At 33.6% G+C, this 24,348-nt stretch overlaps 1 protein-coding gene across 20 annotated transcripts in view; it reads right to left on the bottom strand.

Moving 5' to 3' along the window:
- The window catches only part of VPS13B (vacuolar protein sorting 13 homolog B), a 733,580-nt gene that overhangs the window by 493,240 nt on the left and 215,992 nt on the right, over positions 1–24,348 (bottom strand). For all 20 annotated transcript variants that reach the window (XR_007401755.1, XR_004814450.2, XR_007401756.1 and 17 more), the window contains 2 exons: positions 22,131–22,265; positions 21,207–21,380 (listed from right to left, as the gene is read on the bottom strand). Coding sequence is in view for 17 of the 20 variants with exons in the window: in XM_049093088.1 (XP_048949045.1) it covers positions 21,207–21,380; positions 22,131–22,265 (309 nt within the window). In the remaining 3 variants the exon portion in view is untranslated. The remainder of the gene's footprint in view (positions 1–21,206; positions 21,381–22,130; positions 22,266–24,348) is intronic.

Genomic DNA, 24,348 nt, shown 5'->3' with positions numbered 1-24,348 from the left:
AAAATAAAATCAGTATGCATTACTAAAATAAAAAATTAAGAATTAAACAGAGTGATGCTCTAAGTAGGCTAAGTGAGAAACATTTTAAGTAGGCTCTATGCCCATTATAGGACTCAAACCCATGACCCTGAGATTGAGCCACATGTTCTACTGACAGGGTCAGTCAGATGCCCTGAGAGACATTTCTGACAGTGACTAGTACTCATGAGAACAGACAAAAACAAATTGTGATTGTCAAAGTGGTAAATAAGTAATGGGAAGAAATGCATGAATGACTAATGTCAAATGGGCAAAAGCTTGGGTTTCAGTCCATTTCCTTATTTTTGTGTCTTGAGAACAACTATTAGCAGTTAATTCTCATTATCTCCCGTTAAAAACAAATTTTCCATGTGACCATTACCAAAGATATTAATCTCATTTAAAACCATTTTGTAACTGGATAAACTTTTATTGAACATTAACCATATGCCTAAACCTAAATATTAAACATTAAGAGATAAATAAGGGGCGGGGGGGACCTGACTGGCTCAGTCTGCATGTAACTCTTGAGTTTAAGAGTTGGGATCTTGAGTTTAAGCCCCAGGTTGGGAGTAGAGACTACTTTAACAACAACAACAACAACAACAACAACAACAAAATAGTAAGAGTCACTGCATTTGGGCTCCTCATAATTTAGTAGAAAACCCTGACAAAAATAAGTCATAATTTTTGATAAGTGTTTTAATAAAGTATTCAGAATAGGTTACAGAATGTAAAGAAGCAAACATGAAGGGACCTAACTTGCTTTAGGAAAGAAGTATGCAAATGCATTTTCAATGGAAGTAGAGCTTCAATTGAACAAAACAGGCAAGAGAAAAGCAGGGAGAGCTTCCTATGCACTGAAATTATATACACAAATGAAAATGGAACAGAGAACAGCATTTTTTAAGACTGAAAATGACCTGATGGGATGAGCACTTGGGTGATATACTATATGTTGGCAAATCGAACTTCAAGAAAAACAAATTTAAAAAATCTATAAAACTGAAAATGATTCCACATAGTGGGAGAATACTGTATATGTGAAAACACTATACAATATTAGAGTTGTAAATAGTGCTTAGAAGTCTGAACTTTATCCAGAAAGCAGTGAGGGAGTCATTAAAAAGTATTTTAAAAGGAAGGGGCAGCCCGGGTGGCTCAGCGGTTTAGCGCCACCTTCAGCCTGGGGCCTGATCCTGGAGACCCAGGATGGAGTCCCATTTCAGGCTCCCTGCATAGAGCCTGCTTCTCCCTCTGCCTGTGTCTCTGCCTCTCTCTCTTTCTGTGTCTCTCATGAATAAATAAATAAAATCTTAAAAAAAAAAAAAGATTTAAAAAAGTATTTTAAAAGGAAGTGAAAGGATCAGATTTGTCTTTATAGAGAAGCCTTAGGATTTGGTGACTGCATAAATAGGAAAGATGTGAAATGAAGGAAGGGAAAAGTTTAGAGCAATCGCTAGGTTTCTGATTGGACTAATAATACAACCACTCATCAATACAGAAGAATGCAGGTCGAAGTACAAGCTTAAAGTAAAATGGGAGAAAAGAAGTTGGAAGTGCTGAGTCTAAGGTGCCTGTGAATTATCTAAAAGAAATTTCTCACAGATAACCAAAAATTTATCTGCTGCTCAAGGAAAATGCTGTCACTATGAATATTAAGGGATAATACAAATTTAACATTTTATCTTTATAGAAATGATTGGAACAATCCAATGTTAGACAATAGTGTCACCTCCTTTTAGCCACTGGAATCAATTCTTTATTCAATGGGGGAAAAAATTTTCTTTTAAAGCAATCACATTTGCCAGCGGAAATGAACTTCATTAAAATTTTCCTTCTTTTCTTCTACCTGAATATCCTCTCATAGCAAAGTGATTTCAGATAAACCAGGAAATGAAGACTACTTTTTTGGGTTTTTCCCATCACATACTTTTGTCATTACAATAAAAACTACTAACATTTGTATGTACCAAATCTTATTCTAAATGCTTTACCTACGAGTTCACTTGATCTTCATGACAACCCTATGATGTATTATTATTCTTATTTTACCAGTGAGAAAGTTGCCATAAAGTCCAGAAACTTGCCAGTGATTGTAGAGATAGGACATAGGAGCCAGGAATCAGTGTGATTTCAAAACCCATGCTTTTAACCACTATACTATGCCATCTGTCATAAATCATATTACTCTAATAAATTAGGAATATGCAAATAACAAAATTTACTCAGAAGCTATGGAGAACTACAGATAGAAACAAATAAGTAGATATGAGCATTAATGGAAAAACAGATCCCCCTAGTAAGAAATCTTGACTATATCTTTACTTAATGAGAATCTTTCAGGCACTGAGCCACACACAGTACTAAATAATCACACACAAAAAACAAACACTCTCAAGCTGCATTGTGTCGGAGACTATGCACAGGATTTCTGTAGCTGCCTCAGAATCTTATTACTACTAGAATTTCACTTTTGGAGTCACTGATCCTAGAATGCAAGAAGCTTCAAAATATTTAAAACATTCTTCATTCTTAATGACACCTCAATTCCTTCAATAGTGGTATCACTATAGAGAAAATACACGGAGCTAAAGTGCAGTATGAATTACATGGAAACCTGAACCATAAGAGAAATGTGTGCCCATTGTCTCTAGCATCAATTTCATAAAATAATCATGCTTTCTCTATCTCTTCTCTTTCTCAACTGCTTTTAAACAACAAATTTAGACCTTTTCATAATGTTATTCATAAGGCATAATTTTTACTTGGCATTCAGCATCAAAATACTGAAATGCTAATGTGAAGCGCTAGGAATTACTAAAAGTCATTAGGGTTTGTCCTAGTATGGAGCGATGACCAGGTAAAGTAAACTAATGGCAGAAAATTCACTATCTTCAAACCCCTGGATGATGTCTTGAGAGCCGTTTTGGTGCATTAGAAAATATGAATGGCCCTGCCTTCTTAGACGGAGTGTCTTTAGAGACAGGTGAAGTAAGGAGCTACATGGAGACAGAACTACAGTAGTAGTCCTCTTACTTGATACTATAATGAGTAATTTAGTTGATGGCAAAATATAATCAGTTAAATTAAGAAGTCATTAAGAAAGAATATATCTATATCTTAAATATTTTATTTAAACATAAAACAAAAATGTACATTTTTATTGATCTTTAGATGTAGATAAAGTCAAGAACTTCAAATTCAAGTTTTACCTCATCTTATATAAACACCTTTAATAGATCACATAACAATTACTACTTTCAACTTTCTTAAAAAAAAAAAAAACTTCCTGTTCCATAATGGAACTACTATAATAAAATGAGATAGCACCCTTAATATGGTGCCTGACACTAATAAGCACCCAAAAAGTGTTTAATATTTTAATTATACACACAGAAATTCATTTATATAAAATGACATCTATCTTAATATATCTGATCCTATCAATAATCCTATGAAGTTGGGTAGTATTTATTATAATTTCCATTTCCCAGTTAAGAATATTGAGGTACACAGCTCATAGCAATAACACCCAATAAATGATAGAGCTGAGGTTTGAATCCAGTGTTAGAGGAATGCAGGCAATTGCCCTTGAACAGGTAAGTGAAGGAAAAGGAGAACTAGTAAGAGAATACAGAAAAAGCCATCATTATCTTCAAGTCAACCCCTTTCATAACTAACACCTAGGCTGGAAAGAATAAAGCATTTAGGATCTGGAAACCGTACTCTTATTCAAACAGCTATTAGAGTTGGTCACAAACTGATTTGTGAGTACAGCAACCACTTTAAGTCACTACTCATTGTGTTGAGAAAATTCTAAGCAGATTTTCAAGAACCATTTGTTTGGGATACAGAAGATACCCAACATAAAAATGTTACTATGTTGCAGTTGCAAACTGTTACAGTATAAATATTCTACAACCAGCACTCTACTCAGATGTTAACTGACATAATTATTTTTCAAAAGATGACATAAACTTAGTAAGAATGAATGATCTGTTTACCAAGGAGCAAATTAATGGCTCATGTGATATTCACTGAGGTATAACCAGAGACAAAGAAGCTCAGGCAATATTCTGGAATGGAGTTAAGAGAGGGATTACCAAACAAGACCACATGAACTGATGGAATCCTGCCTAACTGTGTTCACCCTTGGCTTTACACACATGCACACACACGTGTGCATGCGCGCACACGCACGCACACACACATACACTTTGCTTAAAGAGATCTAAAATAAGACAAGTACAGGAAAGGATATCAAAGGATAGGACTCAAAAGGAGGAAATTTAAGGATTTATAAACATACAGATCTGATCTTATAAATAAAACTTTTCTTTGCTAGCACATGCTCTTTCTAGATCAGTAGGTTATAGTTACATATTCATGTCAAAACAGCAAAGCAAACTACTTAGCTCATGTTAATTGCAAATTTTTTAATGTAAGGATAGACTAAGAATCTTCAAATTCAGCAGAATTAAGAACTAAAACCTAAATTCACGTTAAATATGGAATCATTCTGTTGATGAAAATTAAAAAAAAACCACTAGTAATAAAAAACCTGCCAAAACTGCATTAAATACTTTACATACATAAGTTTTTGTAAGGTTTAAGTAAAATTAAGTAGTAGGTGCTAGCTCTTTATATTCACTATCTTTAATCTTCAAAACAAACTCTACAAAGGAGTGAATTTGCTTTCCAAATTTTACAGGTGGGAAAATGGAACTCAGGGAGATTTAAGTATGTTTTCCAAGTGATAACAATAAAAGCAAATACATATTTGAAAACAAGTTTGACTGATTCTAAAGTCTAATTTCTTTCTCTTAAATGATGCTGCAAACAAAACTGAAGAAATGATTTGTAAAATAATTCTGAGTAGATATAACCATTAAAACCTTCTAGAAAAAAATAAATTTACATATCAATGACTGAGCTATTTGACCTTTCAGAAATCTCAAAAAGAGAACCTTACTGTTAATAATTAAGACAAGACTCATTTGAATTCTCTGCAGAGTTAACCATTTCCACTTAAAATTTGTAGTACAAAATTAGAAAAATCCAAATACACACCAATCATACTATCTACCAAGAAGAAATCAATTATATATGTAGACATAGAACACTACAATGTCAAGAAAAATTAGGATGAAAAGCTGTTTACTAAAATAGAAAGATGGCTCTAAAACACAGGAAAGTGATAAAGTAGGTACAGAAGAGAATATATGGTATGAAAATTATTTTTCCAGGATTGTGTATTTATACATGTAACCATATAAAGTGTCTGAAAGGATATATGTCAAAATATCAGCCCTAGTTAGTTACTTTTTAGGTCATAGTATTTAAGATAATTGTTAATACTTCTATTTATTTTTCTTTTGTGTTTGAATTTTTGCACTATTTATTGTAAAAAAGTATTTTCATTTTGAGAAAAAGAATGAGCACATGATTTTACATATTATTCAACATGAACATGAGGAGTAATGATACCTGTTAAATAAATCCTAATAAACCTAATCAATCCATACAATGTTTTCAAAAAAAAGCCATGTTAGTTTTTTATAACAAAAATAGCTAGACACGTTTCCAAATTTTACCCCCCAGAAAAGTTACAAACACAATGACAAGTTTATTAAAAATTTATGGGTACTAGAACAACATATGCTCTTCCTAGTTTTGACCAGGTCTGGGACAGAAAAGTTATATACACATGCAATACTGAAAACATAATTAAAAGAATCACAAAGAAGTCAAGTGAATCAATTCTAAACTCATCTTTTGTGTTAACATTTACAGTATATACATATATCCATATTTTGTTGCTCTTGACATGATTTATGACCAGTCAGATTCAATCTTTCAAATTCAGATCAGGTCCCTTCTGATCATAAAAAACTAATATTTAACCTTTTTTTTTTTAATTTATTTATTTATTTATGATAGTCACACAGAGAGAGAGAGAGAGAGGCAGAGACACAGGCAGAGGGAGAAGCAGGCTCCAGGCATCGGGAGCCCGACGTGGGATTCGATCCCGGGTCTCCAGGATCGCACCCTGGGCCAAAGGCAGGCGCCAAACCGCTGCGCCACCCAGGGATCCCTATTTAACCTTTTTTTAATAACACATTTCAAAATATACTTCTCTCATTACCTCTTTTCCAACTATGTTGTTCAGAAGCATAGTTAACCTGCACATAAAGTTACTATATAAATAAATGTCATATGTATTAACAATCTATTACTTTCTGATATTATCTCCCTCTTTTGTACTGCTTAGTTATTTCTGCAAAACCTTCTCAATATGGTACCAGCATAATACCTCTAAATATATGAACGTCAATTGTTTGTCAATGAGGATATCTTACACTTTTTAATCATGACAAATATTTTAAACACATCAACTTAAAAATACAAACTAGTCAAACATGGTATCTTCAAATACTGTGTCTATAGCCATCAACTCAGCCACAATGCGCTTTTCTCTATTCTACATCTATCTGTTGGATACTGTCATAACCCAACAACTTTGTTAGAATGATTTTACTGTCCTCTACCTAAAAAACACCATAATAAATAACAATAATAAGCAAATTCCCTTGTTTTATAACATGAACGGTGATCTCTTTAAAGGAATATCTTTAAACACAAAGATATTCAGTGCCTGGTATTGCAATCATTTAATAGATTAAGAAACATTAAAACATGAGATCAAGTTATTTATATAAAGACTGGGTTCCACAGTTAGAATTAGAATTCACCAGTAACAGCCTCAAAGTTGTGGATACATTTCTTCATATAACATGAATTTCCCTGAGCTATGCTGTATCACTTCAGGATATTTTCTAAAAATCCTCTTTGAACTTGACATGAAAAGAGTAGTGAAAAGAAGATAAACAAGGAGCACAGATAATTATTAACAGTTTTGTTTATAAATAATTGTGACTCAAAACAACCCACAGACTGTATTTTAGAAAAAAGGTAAAAATTTTGCACACAAATGGATATAATATATAAAATTTACCCCAGAATAGCAAATTTGCAGAGCATATTTTGTTACTGTTAAACACAAACACATTTTAGACTTCATTTAAAGTAAATAAATTAACCTCTATTAATATATTTAAATTATTTTATATTTTTAGAGATCTGAGTATATGTGACAAACATATAAGCAAAGTATAATCACCTCGTTTAGTTTTTATAAATTTTAAATGTACAATAGCTAAGTATGATCATTTAAGCTACAAACTTCAGAGGCTTTACTTCAGAGGCTATAGTCATTAAAAGTAATGGATAAAGCTGGTCAGTAATTAAATTGATCACATCTCCCTGAAGGCCAAAAACCTAATGGATGACAACAGAGCTCAACATTTTCCAGCTGCTGAGAAGTAAAGGCTTTCAACATTTGGATGTAGGTAGGCATCTTATTTTCCCAGGATTTCAAAGTCCACATGCAGGCTGCTGTTCAGCTATAATAAATGAGTAATTCAAGTAGGGCATGACTGCTTCTTGTATTAACTTGATAAAGATGTTTCACTCCAAATGCATCAACAGTTGTGTTAAGTCATCCCTTTCACAGGCTGACTGAGACTTACTTATGCTATGCTTTGTTAACAACGAATCCAATAAAAAAGAGGAGGGGGAATTTATTAACTTCTGCATTTGTTTTTCTAAGGCTAAAAATCAAGTTTTACTTAATAATTAACTCCAAGCTAAACCACATGAAAACTAAATATAATGGTCCCAATACTTATTTTAACTTTAAAAATTGGTCTTAGAAAACAAAAACAGTAATAAGTATCCCAAATATTTTATACTTTACAATAACATTGTAAAATCAAAAAATCTTAATACATTTTTTATTATAATTATCTGAATATACTGAAATACTCTAGAAAGAAAACTACTTCACCATAAAGACGTACTAAACACTTTTTAACAATTACACTTTTCACACTTTCACAAAAATATGGACTTCAACTAATAATTACAGTAACAGTATAGGACAATTAAAAGTAGTTGTAATGTTTAAACAATAAATTTTCATCTCATATGCAGTCTTCTATCGTTCCAGACTTAAACATCAATCCTCTTTGAGAAATCTTTGCTAGTATCATTAAATCCTCCCTTCTTGATTCAAGTTTATCTCTCTTCTCTATTTCTAGATAGTACTTTTCTCCCAGCCAGTTGCATTTGTCAAGCTTGTTCTTAGAATTAGCTATATGTATATACAACTTAATAGGGCTCTATACTGAATATCTTTTTTATCAGCCAGTAGCAGTGTCATACATGCACCTAGTAATTCATAAATAGAACTCAATAAACTGAATAATCAATGATTTAGGGTTTGAATTTTCTCTATAGTCTTTGCTCTCTGGTGTAATGAATTCTAAAGTCAAACTGCTTGGGCTCTACTGAAAATGCTTGAAATAATACCTGGCACATAGGAAGAATTAGAAAAAATAGCAGTATTATACCAACTGCCTCTATCACCCTAAATAAAACTTGCTTCTGGTCCCTTTGTTCCTCATCTTAGTCAAAGGGGCCCTACTATGTACCTAGTTCTCCAAACTAGAACACTAGATGTTTACCTACTGTACCCTCTCCCTCAGATATCATCTTCAATTAACCATCAGCTCCTACTGATTCTGACACATTGCAATCCCACAAATGTGTGTAACTCTCTTGACATTATCCTTTTCTTCAATGCAACATTCTCCTACCTGATTTCGCCTGCCTCCTTACCCTCATCCACCCCACTCCCTAAATTGGTTTCTAAAGCATAAATATGATAAAAACTTTCCAAATCCTCCCTTAGCAGAGAGTCCAAACCTTTAAAATGACTTTCAAGGCCTTTCATAGCCAGAAGAGATTACTGATCTCATCAGGCATTAACTCTTATCATGCTCCTGTTCCATTCTAAACTGCGATTCCAGGGATCTTAGTTGCAGGTTCCTGAAACCTGACCCATTGTTTCTCCTCTAACTCATAATTAAGCACTTTCCTTGGACATGGCTGATTCCAGCAAACTTTTCCCAAGTCCCAAGTCTGAGTAAAAGCTTCCTTCAATGTGAATTCACACTACCTTGTTTTATAACAATGTTTTAACTACCTTTAAGCTACATGCTTTACCTATTTATCCTCTCAATGAACCATAAGCTCATTAATAAGTTAAAAAGGGTCTTTTTTTATCTTTATATCCTCAGGTTCTAGGACAAAGTAAAATAAAGGAAGATAACAAATAAAGGAAGATAACAACCTGGTTACCTGAAAGGGTCCTTTAAATGAATATACAGTATAAAAAGAACATCTGACAAGAAAGTCAGATCTCTTCAACTCACTATCTGCTTGACTCTGAAGACATCTGACCATCTGAAAAATGCCTGCTTTATTCTTTACTTCTAGACTAGAAGTGATCCTGAAAGTTTCTCTCCCTTAACATTTACATGTTCTACCCAAGATTAATAGTTTTAACAAAATATTATTTTAAGATAACTGGTAATTAATTATTTTACAATATCAAATTGATTTAAGAAAAAAACCCTCTTACCCAGTAACTGCTAGTTAAATGTTGCCTATTTTTCCTTCCCTCTCCATTCCGTGGCTGCCCATCACTTCCTTTCCTCTCCTAAAGATTATTCACTAAGCTGTGCCTGCCTTTCATCAACTATAACTCATTAATTGAGAAAATTTCATGCTCACCTATAGGAATATCTTTAAATTCTTGACTTTTCTTTTTCCTGTTTCTCTGTCACTTCCTTTCCAATCATTCCAAAAGAATGTTCTAGTTCTCTACTGGAGTCCAGAATTAACCCTGATCATAGCTAACAATCTTATGAGTGAAGGGGAGAAAAAAACTACAGTTAGCACCATAACAACACAGGTTTGAAGTATGCAAGTCCACTTACATGTAAATTTTTTTCAATAAATACAATACAGTCTATAAATATATTTTCTCTTCCTTATGATCTTCTTAGTAATATCTTCTTTTCTCTAACCTACTTTATGAACACAATATATAATGTAAAGGTCACTTCTGAGCAACAGGCTTAAGCAAAGGAATATATAGAAAGCAAGGCAAAAGGTACCACGGTGATCCCAAGCCCCTGACTGAATACAGAAGGCCCATCAGGTGACTCACCTCAAAACAGCCATAGGCCCTAACTAACCAATGGGCCACTTAAAACCAGGCACAGTTACCAAGAAAAAGGAATATTCCATACACATCCATATGTCCTCACTTTCTTCTCTTTAAATACAGCCACACCTATGGCCTCCTTCCTGCCCACCACTCCCTCTGCCTCAGGTGAGTTCTGATTTCACTTGCAGCACTGCTGGCTTCTGCCCAATCAGGTGGCCCCATATTTGGGGCTTCCATCCCATCAGGAGAGATATCACATTATAATACATAAAACATACAAAATAGATATTAGTCAACTCTTTATCAGTAAGGCTTCTTAGTGAACAGACGGCTATTAGCAGTAGGTTTTGGGGGAGCCAAAAGTTATACATGGATTTTTTACTATGTGGGGAATCCTTGCCTCCCATCCCTGTGTTGTTCAAGGTTAGCTACACTTAGAAATGAGGGCAAAAACAACAAAAAAGGAGCACTGTTACTGACCTCTGATGTCCCTGAAATGCCAATAAATATCTTTCAAAATTTCTCTAAAAGTATGTTTTTACTATTCCATTCTCCTGTCTACTTTTACTTTAAAAGTAACTGGTAAGTCGTAGGTATTGACAAAGCACTTGGCTGAAGAGAATATTACAAGGTTTCAAAAGTTAATTCAAGTTACAGTCTACAGAATTAGCCTACAATTATTCAATTATCAATACCTCCTTTGAACATGAGGACACTGAACTTCATCACTGCCCTCTGCCGGTGGCATTATTTCCCTTTAATTTTCCCTCCATGTACTGAATCTTTTGCCTCACAGAATTACTTCTGACCTGCCTCTATATTTAAACCATCCACAGCTAAAAATAGCCTAGCCATCTGGAATTTAGTAAGGTTTGTAGGAAAAAAATTGTGCTTCAATGAAAAGCTCTGCATTGTTTTGAATACACTGCTCCAGGTTATCAGAGTCTGAGTCCACGGAAACTCTGCACCTTTCACTGCCTTTAAGTTTGAGTTTTCTTAGAAATCTGTACACTGTAGATAGCTGAGAGCAATGAAAAACAATTCTGGACTACAGATGTAAAGAAACTGTCATGAAGAAGTTCAACTGACTGTCCTTCCCCACTATGGAAGAAGATAGTTTTGTGTCCCTTTCCAAATTTATTACAGCATTACTGATCTATAAATGTGTCCTTCGTTGTTGTTCTCCTTGATCCTAGTTGTAACATGTGCCTGATTCTTTCATTGACAATGATGCTAATAATCTTTAACATATGTCCATTTTATATCTACACAAGATTCATGATGGTATTTTTTTTAATTACTCTTTAACACACTGAGGCCAAACTATATTTCCCCCCATAGACCAATTCAAAAATAAAATGATGTGGGCCTGTAGACAAGCCTAGACCCAAATGGTAAAATTTCATTTCCTTTTGGCCACCCTGTATGTACAAAATACTTATCACATACTTGTCATGATCCCTGCCCTTAGGAACTCTCGGTTTCTCAAGAGGAAGGAATCTGACAATATTGTCTGTCAGTGATATGCTCATAGCAGGGTGATGCTGCTGAGAAGGGAGTTAGTGACTGGGAAGGGAGAAGCCAGAGGAGAAGAGTAAGGACTAAAGTCAGAGAAAGGTGAAAATAAACAAGACTCCCAAAGAAGTGCTTAACTCTCCCACATTAATGGATAGCTGACTCTATCTCATTCACAAAACAAAACAGCATAAGGATGATTCCTATATATACTGTATCTACTACAAGAAGTGCAAAAGCAATAAAATCAAGTTTCTTCTAAAGGGATGAGACAAACAGGGAAGTGTCAAGTAGCAAAGACTAGTAACACATCTATGTGTTTCATAAAACAATTCCTGCTGGTGCACTACGGCTGCTACTTTCCTTCTGGCCAACATGACAGCTCCTATACAGCCAACTTCAAATCTGGTTAGGAAATGCAAAACCAAAAACTTGCTTTGAAAACATCACTTTCTAAAATAAATTTAAGTAATGGTATCTTTTTGGTCTTTATAAAAATACACAAAACATTACACATTTTCTGGGAACATTCACTTGAAGTCCATTACAACCTGAAACACTCCTTATCATTTATTATTTACAAATAAAGCTACTACTTATTTACTTTGAATGCCAGTTTTTTATTATAGAGGCAGTAAAAAATGCAAAATTTTGACCTTGTGCTATAAATGAAGGAAACCACTGGTCACCCACAAGTCCCAAGGGATATCACCCTTTGGCTTCCCTCCAGAATCTGGGACCTTTCAAAGAAGCAAAGTAATTTCCTGTTGCTATTGAGCCTGTTCCTGAATTCAAGCATCATGGCATCCAGGAGATATTTCAATCAGGAAAGTTAGATTCTGGGACAAGGTAAAGGATTCACTACTAGCTTCAGAACTGCATACACACAGGTTTACAGAACTTGAAGAAAAGTTTTAAGTGACTAGGTATCAGTTGGCTGTAGAGAACAAGGCAGGAAATGAGAAGACTCAAGAGAAAAACCTTAAGTTTTAAAGGAAAACATGATTAATATAGGGTACTTTCTAGACAGAGAATTAATACTATTAAATACACATCAGCTTTAATACATTAATGTTTTAAATATATCTGTAAATTCCCTTGATTACTATCTGAGACAGAAATTTACATTTTTTACTTGAAAACATTGTGTTATTACAAGATATTACTTGAACTTTTCCAAAAATAGTCAAAATGCATTTGGCAAATATTTTATCAAATCTTTCATTGTGTGTGTGCATGTATGTTTAAACAGGAAAAAAAAAAAACTTAATTAGTAGGATTAAAAAAATTCTCTATGCTAAAAAGGCAACATTCTCAAAAGGCTATGTCCTGGTAACTATCATAATCCTTTAAAAATTGTTTATATTATGATTAAAAATCACTTTGCTCCTATATTCCCACAACTAGTTCATATGGTAAAGAGATCAGTAAACTTACTTTTATGCGTAACATCTTTAACATTTGCTCCCCTTTCTGTGCTTGTGATTAAATGTAACATTTTGAAATCCCAAAGTTCTGAGAAAAACATAAATCCTTGTCTCACAGCTGCTGTTTGACTCTGGAAACACATGCATTTTCTTTTCAAGCATCTACCATCAAAACTCCCAAAGGGCTTGGACTGGAGAACACCTGCATCTCTTCATTTAGTTCCAATAACAGAGCCTAAACTCCAAAATTACAAAAATAGACGTTCTGTTCAGCTGTAGTTACATTTTGCCCCTAATTCCCGTGAACAAAAATGCTAGGAGCATGAAATCATTCAGGCAAGCTCTGTCATCAAGAGGATAAGATTTTTTGCACCAGAAGCCCAGTGGGAACATGATAGAAAACTGGCAACAATTACAGATAAAGTACATAGTAAAGTCCTTGGGGAGGAGAGAGGAAATGTAATAAGATAGATGGGTATAATTTTTACACATTTATGCCCAAACCACAAATGTGAATAGTCTTTAATTGCTACAATATATAGCATTCTTACTCATGTATCCTGTCAAAATACTAAAAACATAACTTCAAGGTAATTCACTTAATTCTACATATAAGGAGAATTTTTTGGAACAAAAAACAATCCCCATAAATTAAAACTTACAATCTAAAGAACTGCCTCCATTTTAGAAACTACTTAGCAATTCACATTCTAACCAACCAACTTGAATGGTGAAAGAAGATTGTGTATATTTGCTGGTACATTTTAATCAAGAAAGAGAACTACCTCCCAACTTAACTGAATATCCAGAGATGAGAATTGTAATTGTGACTTTCCTTTCCAATAACAGTGATCAAAAGTTGGCTATATTTGATGGGTAAAATATAAAATAACTTTTAATGTATGACAACCTAGCAAAGTTAAAAACTTTCTCAAACTGATTACATTGGGGACTAGGAAGATTGGCTTAAACTATTATATTTAAATGACACTTTAACAGGAACACTTGCTTTTCATTATCTTAAAATAACATCATAATCACATAATTTTCTGATCTTAGAAATATTTTGCATTTCATATAAAAAAGCAAAAGTAGTAAGTTCAACCTACTTGTACAAATAACTACAGTCAAACAGATAGTTTCAAAGATATCTTCTTTATTAATGGTGGGCCAAAATCAATTAGATGAAATTTCATAGAATTAAGTGTGAAGTTCTTCATGTAAATTTATAAACTAATATAGATATATAAAATATGGGAAAATGTCTTAAGAGTATTTATTATGTGAAGAATAATCCTTGTTTCCAGTGGCACATAAGCTCAAAACAAACAGTAACTAAGTAGAAGTTCACTACACAAATCTGGAAAATATGCTCTTTACTTTGTGCTATGTGGAAGATTGTGTTAAATTTTAAGAGACACGGTTTCTAACAAGTAGTGGAAGTAATCAGTACAGCAATGAATCTGAACACATCATATGGGAAACAACTAAAATAAATTTATTATGTTTAGCCTGGACTATTAAGTTTAAAAAAAAAAAGCTTTTATGGAACATCTACCATATGCAAGGGAAAAAGAAAGAACAATTGAACTAGTGCTGAAATTTACAACATTAAGAAGGAAGTAGTGCCATTAATTGAAATTTTGAATAATGGAGTATGAATTGGGGTGGGAAGATTACACCAAGTTTAGTTTTAAATGTGTTAGGCACCATTAAAATATCCACAGGATGGGCAGCCTGGGTGGTTCAGTGGTTTAGCACCACCTTCAGCCCAGGGTGTGGTCCTGGAGCCCTGGGATCGAGTCTGCATCAGGCTCCCCGCATGGAATGGAGCCTGCTTCTCCCTCTGCCTGTGTCTGTGCCTTTCTCTCTCTCTCTCTCTCATGAATAAATAAATAAAATCTTTAAAAAAATGTAAAAAATTAAAAAATATAAAATATCCACAGGACAATGGTCAAGAGGTGGCTGAAATTTGGAGTCTGGATTTCAAAAGAAAATAAATGGAGAGACATAAACATATGGTTGGTTGCTAAAAACAGTAGTGTTGATTACATCATTTGAGTAGAAAGAAGACCAGGAATAGAATCTCAAGAATGATCTATATTTAAGGTAAAAACAAAACAAAACAAAACACCATAGTCCTACCTTATCTGCAAGTTCACTTTCCATGGTTTCAGTCACCCATGGTCACCACAATCCAGAAATAGATGATCCTCTCCTGAAATATCCTTAGAATGTCAACAGTAACTTGATAGTATAATGCTGACATGATTCCCCTCACTTTGACTTATCACATGGGAATTTAATCATCTCATCATCACAAGAAAAAGGATGAGTACATTACAATAAGCTATTTTGAGAGAGACCATAATCATAAAATTTTTATATTAGATAGCTGTTCTATTTTATTATTAGTTATTGCTATTAATCTCTTCCTATGTCTAATTTAGGACTTAAACTTTATTATATATGTATGTATAGGTAAACATAGTATATACAGGATTTAATACTACCTGCAGTTTCAACATCCACTGGGGGATCTCAGAACGTATCCCCTACAGATAAGGAGGGAGTACCATGGTTGAGGAGAGACATGAAGATGGTTCAGCAAGGAGAACCAAGAAACTACACCGTTCTGGTGTCAAGAATTGTGAGCCTAAGATTTTACCCTACCAAAGCTATGAATGATATAGAAGACAGGAGATTCCTGAGTCAAAGACAAAGGACTTTATTACTCATGGGATAGGAAATGCACAACTATCAACATATTTGCATCAGTTCCCCTTGCCCCCAAGTTTCACAGAGGTGATGACAAAGATGTATCCAGATGGATGTCTGCACATGCAGAGCGATGCAGGATAAGAGATGAATCTTGAGTTGAAGAATCAAATATTTTATAACGGGCAGTTAACAATACCATCCACTGGCTCTTCAAGGATACTAAATCTATCTTTCAAGGCTCTTGACCATACAAAAATCCCTGAATAGTCCAGAACAAAGGGCAATCAGTGCCACCATTTATAAGGTATGCAAAAACTCAGACCTACAAAAGAGACTCTTCTTTTCACACCTGGTGGCCAAGAAAGACTAAGATTCCAACAGAAAAGATATGATCATAGGGTAAATTCCAAAGACTAAAGACGATGAATAATGAGAGAGGAAAATAAAGAAAAACAAGATAGTAAGTTTTGTCAGGTATATTTAGGGCTCATATGTTATTTCATGTCATTTATAAAACTACAACCAGACCAAGAAATGGAAGTTACAGTTCAATAAAGGATCTAATAGTAATGAGAGCTGTCTAACAAAGAAAGATACTGTTAGATATTCTCTCCAGTGACAGATATGTATATTCAAAGAAGAAAGAGAGAGAAATATAAGGACAGAAAGGGGAAGGCTATTAACATTTATTAACAACTTACTATTTATCAAATATGTTCATACCCTTGACCATCTGCCATAAATGTCTATTTCTTCATTCATTCAACAAATGATTTCTCAAAACATTCCCTATATGTTAGACAATGTTAAGTCCTGGAGATAAAGTAAGTAACCAGTAACTAACTCTGCCCTCACACAACTCACTGTCAAGCAAGAAGGACACACGGCATTCAAATCACCCAACTATGTAAATGCACACTGTCATTAAGTACTATCAAAGAAAAGTACAGTGAACCATAAAAATGAATGTAACAAAGCTACTTAATCAAATTGGGTGATGGGGAGTAGGGGAAAGGGGTATCAAGGCTTCCCTGAAGAGGTAGTAGTTGAGCTATGATCTTAAGACTGAGCTGGAATTAAACAGATATAAAGTGAAAAGGTAAGGGTAATTGTGAGAATCCCACACAGGAAAAATAGTATGTGCAAAAGCATAATCACCAGTGAGAAACTGAAAGAAGGCCAAGAGATCTAGAGAAGGAGAAGAGAGAAGGAGACACGTTTTAAAAAGTCCTAACGTAAAAAAAAAAAATAAAAAATAAAAAGTCCTAACGTTGGCTTAGAAACTAAAATGGGAGACCTCTAAATTCCTTTGATTCTAGGTTTACACAGTACTTTGTAATCATTTTATATTCTTTTTTTTTAAAGATTTATTTATTTATTTATGATAGAGAGAGAAACAGAGAGAGAGAGGCAGAGACACAGGAGGAGGGAGAAACAGGCTCCAAGCCGGGAGCCCGACGTGGGACTCGATCCCAGGACTCCAGGATCGCGCCCTGGGCCAAAGCCAGGCGCTAATCCGCTGAGGCACCCAGGGATCCCCATCATTTTATATTCTTAAATATCAGACACCTCAAAATTTATCTAGACATTAATACCAAGATTAACAAGGATTCAGAACTTTTTAACAAGCAGAATCTGCCTATAAACTATAGGTAAAATATAGCATATGAAGAAGAACCAACCTATAATTAAAAAGGAAAAAATAGTAAGAACCCATCTTAAAATATTTTACATACAATAATTATAGTCACCAAGCACGTCTACCTCTGAAGGAGCCAAAGAAGCATCTTATTTCTCTATTTGATTCCTAATATCTGTATGAATGTAAAAAAATAGAAGCATCATGGGGTGCCTGGATGGCTCAGTCTGTTACATAACCAACTCTTATTTTCAGCTCAGGTCATGGTCTCAGGTCACGGGATCATGCCCCATGTGGGGCCCTGTGCTCCATAGTGAGTCTGCTTGAAATTCTCTGTCTCCTTTTGCCCCTCTGCCCCACCCCCAACGCTCACAAGCACTGTCTAAAATAAATAAATCTTTTAAAAAAAGAAAAGAAATAGAAGCATCATTAATTGGTTCCTGAACATGTATTTGTGAAACAGACAGCAAAGACTACTTATGCTTCTCTTTAATTGTTCAGCTAGAAGGATTTAACTACCCAGAATCTTTTTTTTTTTTTTTTAAAGAAACATTTGGAAAGACTTCTGGTTCTGCGTCATTTCCTTTAGGTGCTCCAACCTCAAAAACCAAATAAAAGTAAATGTAATCATTACTTACTTATTCATTCCTTAAATATTTGTTGATAGCCAAGTGTATATAGGATACTGTTCTAGACACTAGGAATAGAGTAGTAATCAAAACAGACAAAAATTCCTGCTTAAATGAAGATTAAATTCTAAAAGCAGGACAAAAAAATCAACAAGATAAATCAGCAACAGATACATTACAGTAAAACTGTAATAAGTACTAAGAGTAGAAAAATAAGAAGTATGTGTCAATGTGTGTGTGCATGTGTGTACATGCACTTGTTTTTAAGGGAGAAAATAATTTTTGTATGCAATTGCCATGAAAGTCCTTGCTGAAGAGGTGATATTTCAGTAAAATCTTAAAGGATTGTTAATAAATTATTTTTTCACTTAAACTTTATTTACTTATTATTTGTCTACTCCTGAGTTACACACACACAAACAAACATATACATCTCCAATTTAAATCTTGTTACAAGAACATAAGGATTAATCAATATTATTTCAAAACTAGTTTTATCATAAATACCTAAACCATGAATGTGAGTGGCAGTTCTAAGGTGGATAGAAAATTTAAATTTAAAAATGCCCTAAATTAAGTATATGAATGTAGTTTAAGTAAAAACAACCTTTCATTTTAGGATTAAAACATACCCAAAGGAATAATTTCAAAGCATCAAATACATAACCACATTAAAATTTTACACACAAATCCAAAAATATATCACTAAATGTAACAGTAATGTTGAAGATTAGGGAAATTTTCTTATTGCAAGAAAAATGTAAAACTTTACCCTTTTTTACATAATAGTTTACTTTTAGGCATATTTAAAAGGTTAGAAATGCAAATACATTTTTGTGACCCTAGAAATGCATTTAAATCACAAAAATAATATAAAATATTGTTATGAGAAAGATCAGATTATAAGCTTGACTCATTAACTCTGTGTATATGGCAAAACAAAAAATGAGGAGGCCCTGTCCAACTTTAATATGCGGTTGTAGATTCAAATAAGCTTAGTCTCTTCTTAGGTATCAAAATACTAAATGGATGGTTGGGTCATTTTAATAATATTTTAATAACATTTTAACGACGTGATGACTTGAAAACAAAACCTATCAAAAAATACTATATGGATGGGTGCCTGGGTGGCTTAGTCCATTAAGCATCAGACTCTTGAATTCAGCTCAGGTCATGATCTCAGGGTTATTAGACCAAGCCCTGTACTGGGCTTTGCCCTCACTGAGGGGTTTACTTGAAACTCTCTCTCTCCCTCTCTTTTTCTCCTCTCCCTCCACCATGCTCACTCTCTCAAATAAATTCTTAAAAAAAAAAAAAAAAAAAAAAAAACCAAGCTACTAAATGGATAATTATATATATATAGAAGTTTACTCAACAACCTAATTATGGAATGGGATTAAATAGGCATTTTAAACAGCATGATGATGCTTATCCACCCCAATCCCTTATCCCTAAAAACATAAGTAAATGACATAGACTAAATCTGGCTCACTCTTTTGTTTCTGTAAATAAAGTTTTATTGAAATACAATCTTATCCATTTGTTCGCATTTTATCTACAGCTATTTCTTTGCTATAATAGCAGAACTTGATAGCTAACACAGAGAAAACATGGTCCACAAAGCCTAAAATATTAGTTATATGGCTCTCTATTAAAATGTTTACCAGTCCCTGCCTTAAAAGGTAAGTAAAATCCTCTAATCATATGCACGGTCTTAGTTTGGGTTTGGCCTCATCTTCACATTTTTACTTTGGGCTCTATACCAATTCTCACCAGGCTGAAACTTCTTTTCAAGAAGTATTGTCTTTATTAGAAGCATGCTAACAGAGGATCCTCAAGTTCACATTTCAAATACTAATTTCTAGTTTTTAATGTGCATGTATTTACAGGCTGCAAATGCTACTGTAACAAAAATTAATCTTTCAAATATTTTTTCATGTCCTTGTACACTGCTTCAAATATTCACTTCCATATACTATCTGTCTGGTCAATTATTACAAATCTTTTTATGGTTTCCTCCTTTGAAATTAGTGCAGTGATGCTTAGCATTTTAAGTCACAATACTTGTTAAATATTAGAGAGCTCTACTCTTAGGCAGCTATTTGAAACCAACTCTTCACTAGCCATTTAATTCTTTATATATATTTTTTTTATTTTATTTATTTATTTATTAGAAACAGAGAGAGAGAGAGAGGCAGAGACACAGGCAGAGGGAGAAGCAGACTCCATGCAGGGAGCCTGACGTGGGACTCGATCCCGGGCCTCCAGGATCACACCCTGGGCCGAAGGTGGCACTAAACTGCTAGGCCATCGGGGCCGTCCCTTTAATTCTTTAAAAGAAATTGGTACCCTTACTCTTTTAAAAAATATGTATATAGCAATCTTATTTCTAGACTCTTTGACCACTTTGCCTTTACTAACCACTACTGACTAACTGAACTCATGGCTGATAATAGTCTCTACTTACCATATATATATGTATATATATGTATATATATGATGTGTGTGTATATATATTTTTTAATCTCAGTCTTTGTGGATCCTTCTGTTATCTCCTCTATCAACACAAGAGGTGTACCTTTGCTATTATGGTGTTGAATAAAATGAAAAAGATTCTAGGCAAAATGCTACTAGAAAAATAACTCTAAGAAAGAGGATCTTGACCTCAGAGATTTTTTTTTTTTTCTTGGTTCCATTATCAACATTTCTTCCTTTCTGCAAAATTGCAGAAGGCTCAAATACCTGATTTTCATTTGGCAAATGATGGGTCACAAAGTGCCACTATCCCAAGGAAAAGTAGTTTCTCTTTCCAATGTTTTCAATTTCTTTTACTCTTTTCTACCTATTACATGATATGGTAGGTTTTAAAACTCAGTTGGATTTAGTAGATATGAATCTAAGATTGTTATACCAAAAACTGAACTCTCATATAAAATCATTATTGTTTATAAACTTATCATTTATCAAAAATGATACAAAAACACTACACTTGAAGTTTCATAGAGCACAACTGTAGGGAGTATCCCAATGGACACAAATTGGTTTTTTAAAAATCCTTTTAAAAGCCTTACTGGAAAAGAAAATGCAAAATAAGTGAATAATGATAAATTTGTCCTCACCAGAATTATGGCAGTAATCCATATACTGTGGAACTTGGACTGTGAAGGCTGTCAAATCTGGAGCTAAGAGGGATTCTGGCTTTCTACTCTCATTGAGCCACTTGCTACTATGAAGGTCTTTAGTGTCAGAAGGACCCTGAAGTAATGGAATCAACTTCTCTTTTCCACTGTCACCTGAAGAGAAACATTAATGAAACAATTCTTATAAAAAAAATATAGGAGTAGCTTGAGGATGCTTGCTCTTAAAATATATTATCATAATATAACACTTCAGTTATATTTGGTCATTGTAGCTGTACATTTATATTCTAAAAAGTATGAGTGATAAACTTAAAAGCACTTTTGATTCTTAACAAAGTAAGTTTTAATATTTAGCTAATGAATATACAACATGTTCAATGAGATTATAAAAGGAAACAACTTGAACATACTATATTCTAAATATTCAACAAAATCTGTACCTCCTTAAACTTACCAAGAAATTTTGGTTGTACTGAAAAAACTTAAATCACAAGTGTTTATGGAAAATGGTATGAAGTAAAGAATTGGCAGGAAAGTGAAGTCAAATACAAAAATTAAAAAACAGTTGTTATCTGTTTATTATATTAACAACATTTTAATTTTTAAGTGTCATATATATCTATACTTCCTATTCCCTCCAAAAGTATAAGAGTAAATTTTTAATTTTTCTCCCTCATAACCACTCTAATAACCATGCATTTTTTCCTTAAGTAAAAATTAATTTATTAAAGTAAAGAAGTATCATTTTGGCACAATTAAAAAATTTTAAAGTAAAAAAAAAATTAAAACCTCTGATTCATAGGAACAATGAGCAAATTCTTGTTTCAGTAACGCTCCTTGTAAAATGCAAGGCCAATTCTCCTATACAGGCAATAAACTTTTACACGGTCCAGCTGCACATACCTGGGGCTTTGGCACAAATTTTTATTGATCCCACGGTCCCAGAGGCACATTTGACCAATGATGTGCTGCAGTACTTCAATTCAACATTCTGGATTGAGCCCTCAAGAGTTGGCAGGGGATTCTTAGATTTCACACCTAATAAAAGAAAACTGCAAATGTACTAGCCGATTGAATTTAAATAATTTTTATACTCCTTCACCAAGGCATTTAAACTTAATTATACTTTAATTATCTGCCTCAGATGTTCTTACAGTATTTATGTTAGGTTTCATAGTTTAGCATTTAGGAGGTGAAAGGATGCAATTTTAAAATAAATAGTCTGTATTCTCATAACTATACTTACGTAGTCAGCTTTTGATTAGTCAAGCTCAAGAAATACTAATAAATGTTTTAAAACAAGTATTTGTTTAAAAAACAAGAAAACTTTAAAAAATCATATTTAGTTTTAAAATACAGAGTAAGATATTTATTTTTGAAACTAATTTATAAATTGAGGTTCATTTAGACAGAGACATTTAATTTAAATAGGAAACTTTCTGCATAAACAGAACCACAAAATATCTTCTGTCAGGAAGAATAAGGAAAGATAAACAAGACAGCTTGGAACAGCTCCTAAGTTAAAATATAATAGCTGATAAGCAAAATTAAACTACCATGTGCAGATTTAAAAAATCAATGGTATTCTATATCAATTAACAAAAAAGTGGATATTAACATCTGTACTATATGCTACTCGCTGAAAGACACTGAAGCACAGATTATTATAATAATTACCATAAAATAAATGATAGGGAAAACTTAATTCAAAAGGAAGAAACTCATCTTGGCCCTTAACAGTAGGTGAGAATTCAACAGGCAGAGGAACCTTGAGAACTGACAATATTATAAACCACTTAATTATAATGATGAGGAACTCTAATCAACTAACATTTCCTCAGGACTTATTCTGTGTTATACATGTTATCTCCTTCAATCCTCTTAACAAGCCTATAATAAAAATGTTCATCATCCTCATTTTCAGATTAAGATACATTGGACTCCAGGACTTTAGTTAAATTTTGCTCCACGTCCTACAGGAGTAAAAGACCTAGGGAGTTTAATACAATTTGATCCCATCAGAGAAGACATACCATTCATTTTCCCTATATTCACTAACATCGACCAATATAATTTCCCTTCTTTTCCACATTCCACATTTTGGTCAAATATATACTATCCCTCACATTTGAAACTCTAAGTAGAACATGTATAAGTAATTAAGAAAACCATAAACTTTCTATGACAGACACATTAAACCTCACTTTGCAACCTTTCATTTCAACTTTAGTATGTTCAAGAAGCCCCATAATCTTCCAAGTGTCTTTCTCAGATATGGCCCAGGAATCTGCAGTTTAACCAACACACTACGTGATTTGCAAATGATTATAAAGCATCATCTTAAGAAACACCCTCTCATATACTAGCAATCATTTTGGAAGGGCCTGTTTATTTACTAATTTCCATATGGTCGTTACATAAAAGTATACTGATTGGTTGCTATTTTCCAATATTCACCACCTCTGTTGTTTCCATTTAAAATGGTACCTATTATCCCCAGAACAGAAGTCTGAAATGTGTATTTATATAGTTTTCTATGGTGGTATTAGATTTTAATCAGATCCTCAAAAGCCAGGACTCAAAAATCTAAAGTAGTATCTCTGAAAATTAAATGATGACAATATTTATATAAATATGTATTTATAGAAACATAGTCATAGTAGTAACAGTTTTAACAGTAGTACTAGTTATCATAGCACCTAATACGCATTGAGCACTTACTGCCAGTCCCTAGTGCTAGTTTGTTATTTTATTTATTTATCTCCAAAACAAAACAAACCCCCCCAAGGTGACCATTACCATTCCATTTTACATAGGGGAAAACCAAGACTTAGAGAAATAGGTTTTTGCCAAGTGTCCAAGCAGAAAGTGGTAAGACCTGATCACATTTCTCCTTATAGGAAAGGAAGCTGAGGTACCCTACATATTTAATATTTACTGCAGTTATGGGAAATTATAATCATTGGATGATTTACATTGCTTTAATCATGTTAGATGATGAGAGGGTTATAAAATGGAATGACACTTTCGTCCCTAACCCTCAAGCCACCACAAGAGACTTCCGTTCTCTACCAATTTTCAAAACATATATAAAACCACCATATATATAGTGGTCAGCAGT

This window comes from Canis lupus, chromosome 13 (assembly GCF_003254725.2).
Source record: "Canis lupus dingo isolate Sandy chromosome 13, ASM325472v2, whole genome shotgun sequence".
NCBI classification, from domain to species: Eukaryota; Metazoa; Chordata; class Mammalia; order Carnivora; family Canidae; genus Canis; species Canis lupus.
Note: the sequence above shows the minus strand (reverse complement) of the source record. Positions and strands in the feature narration are given on the sequence as shown.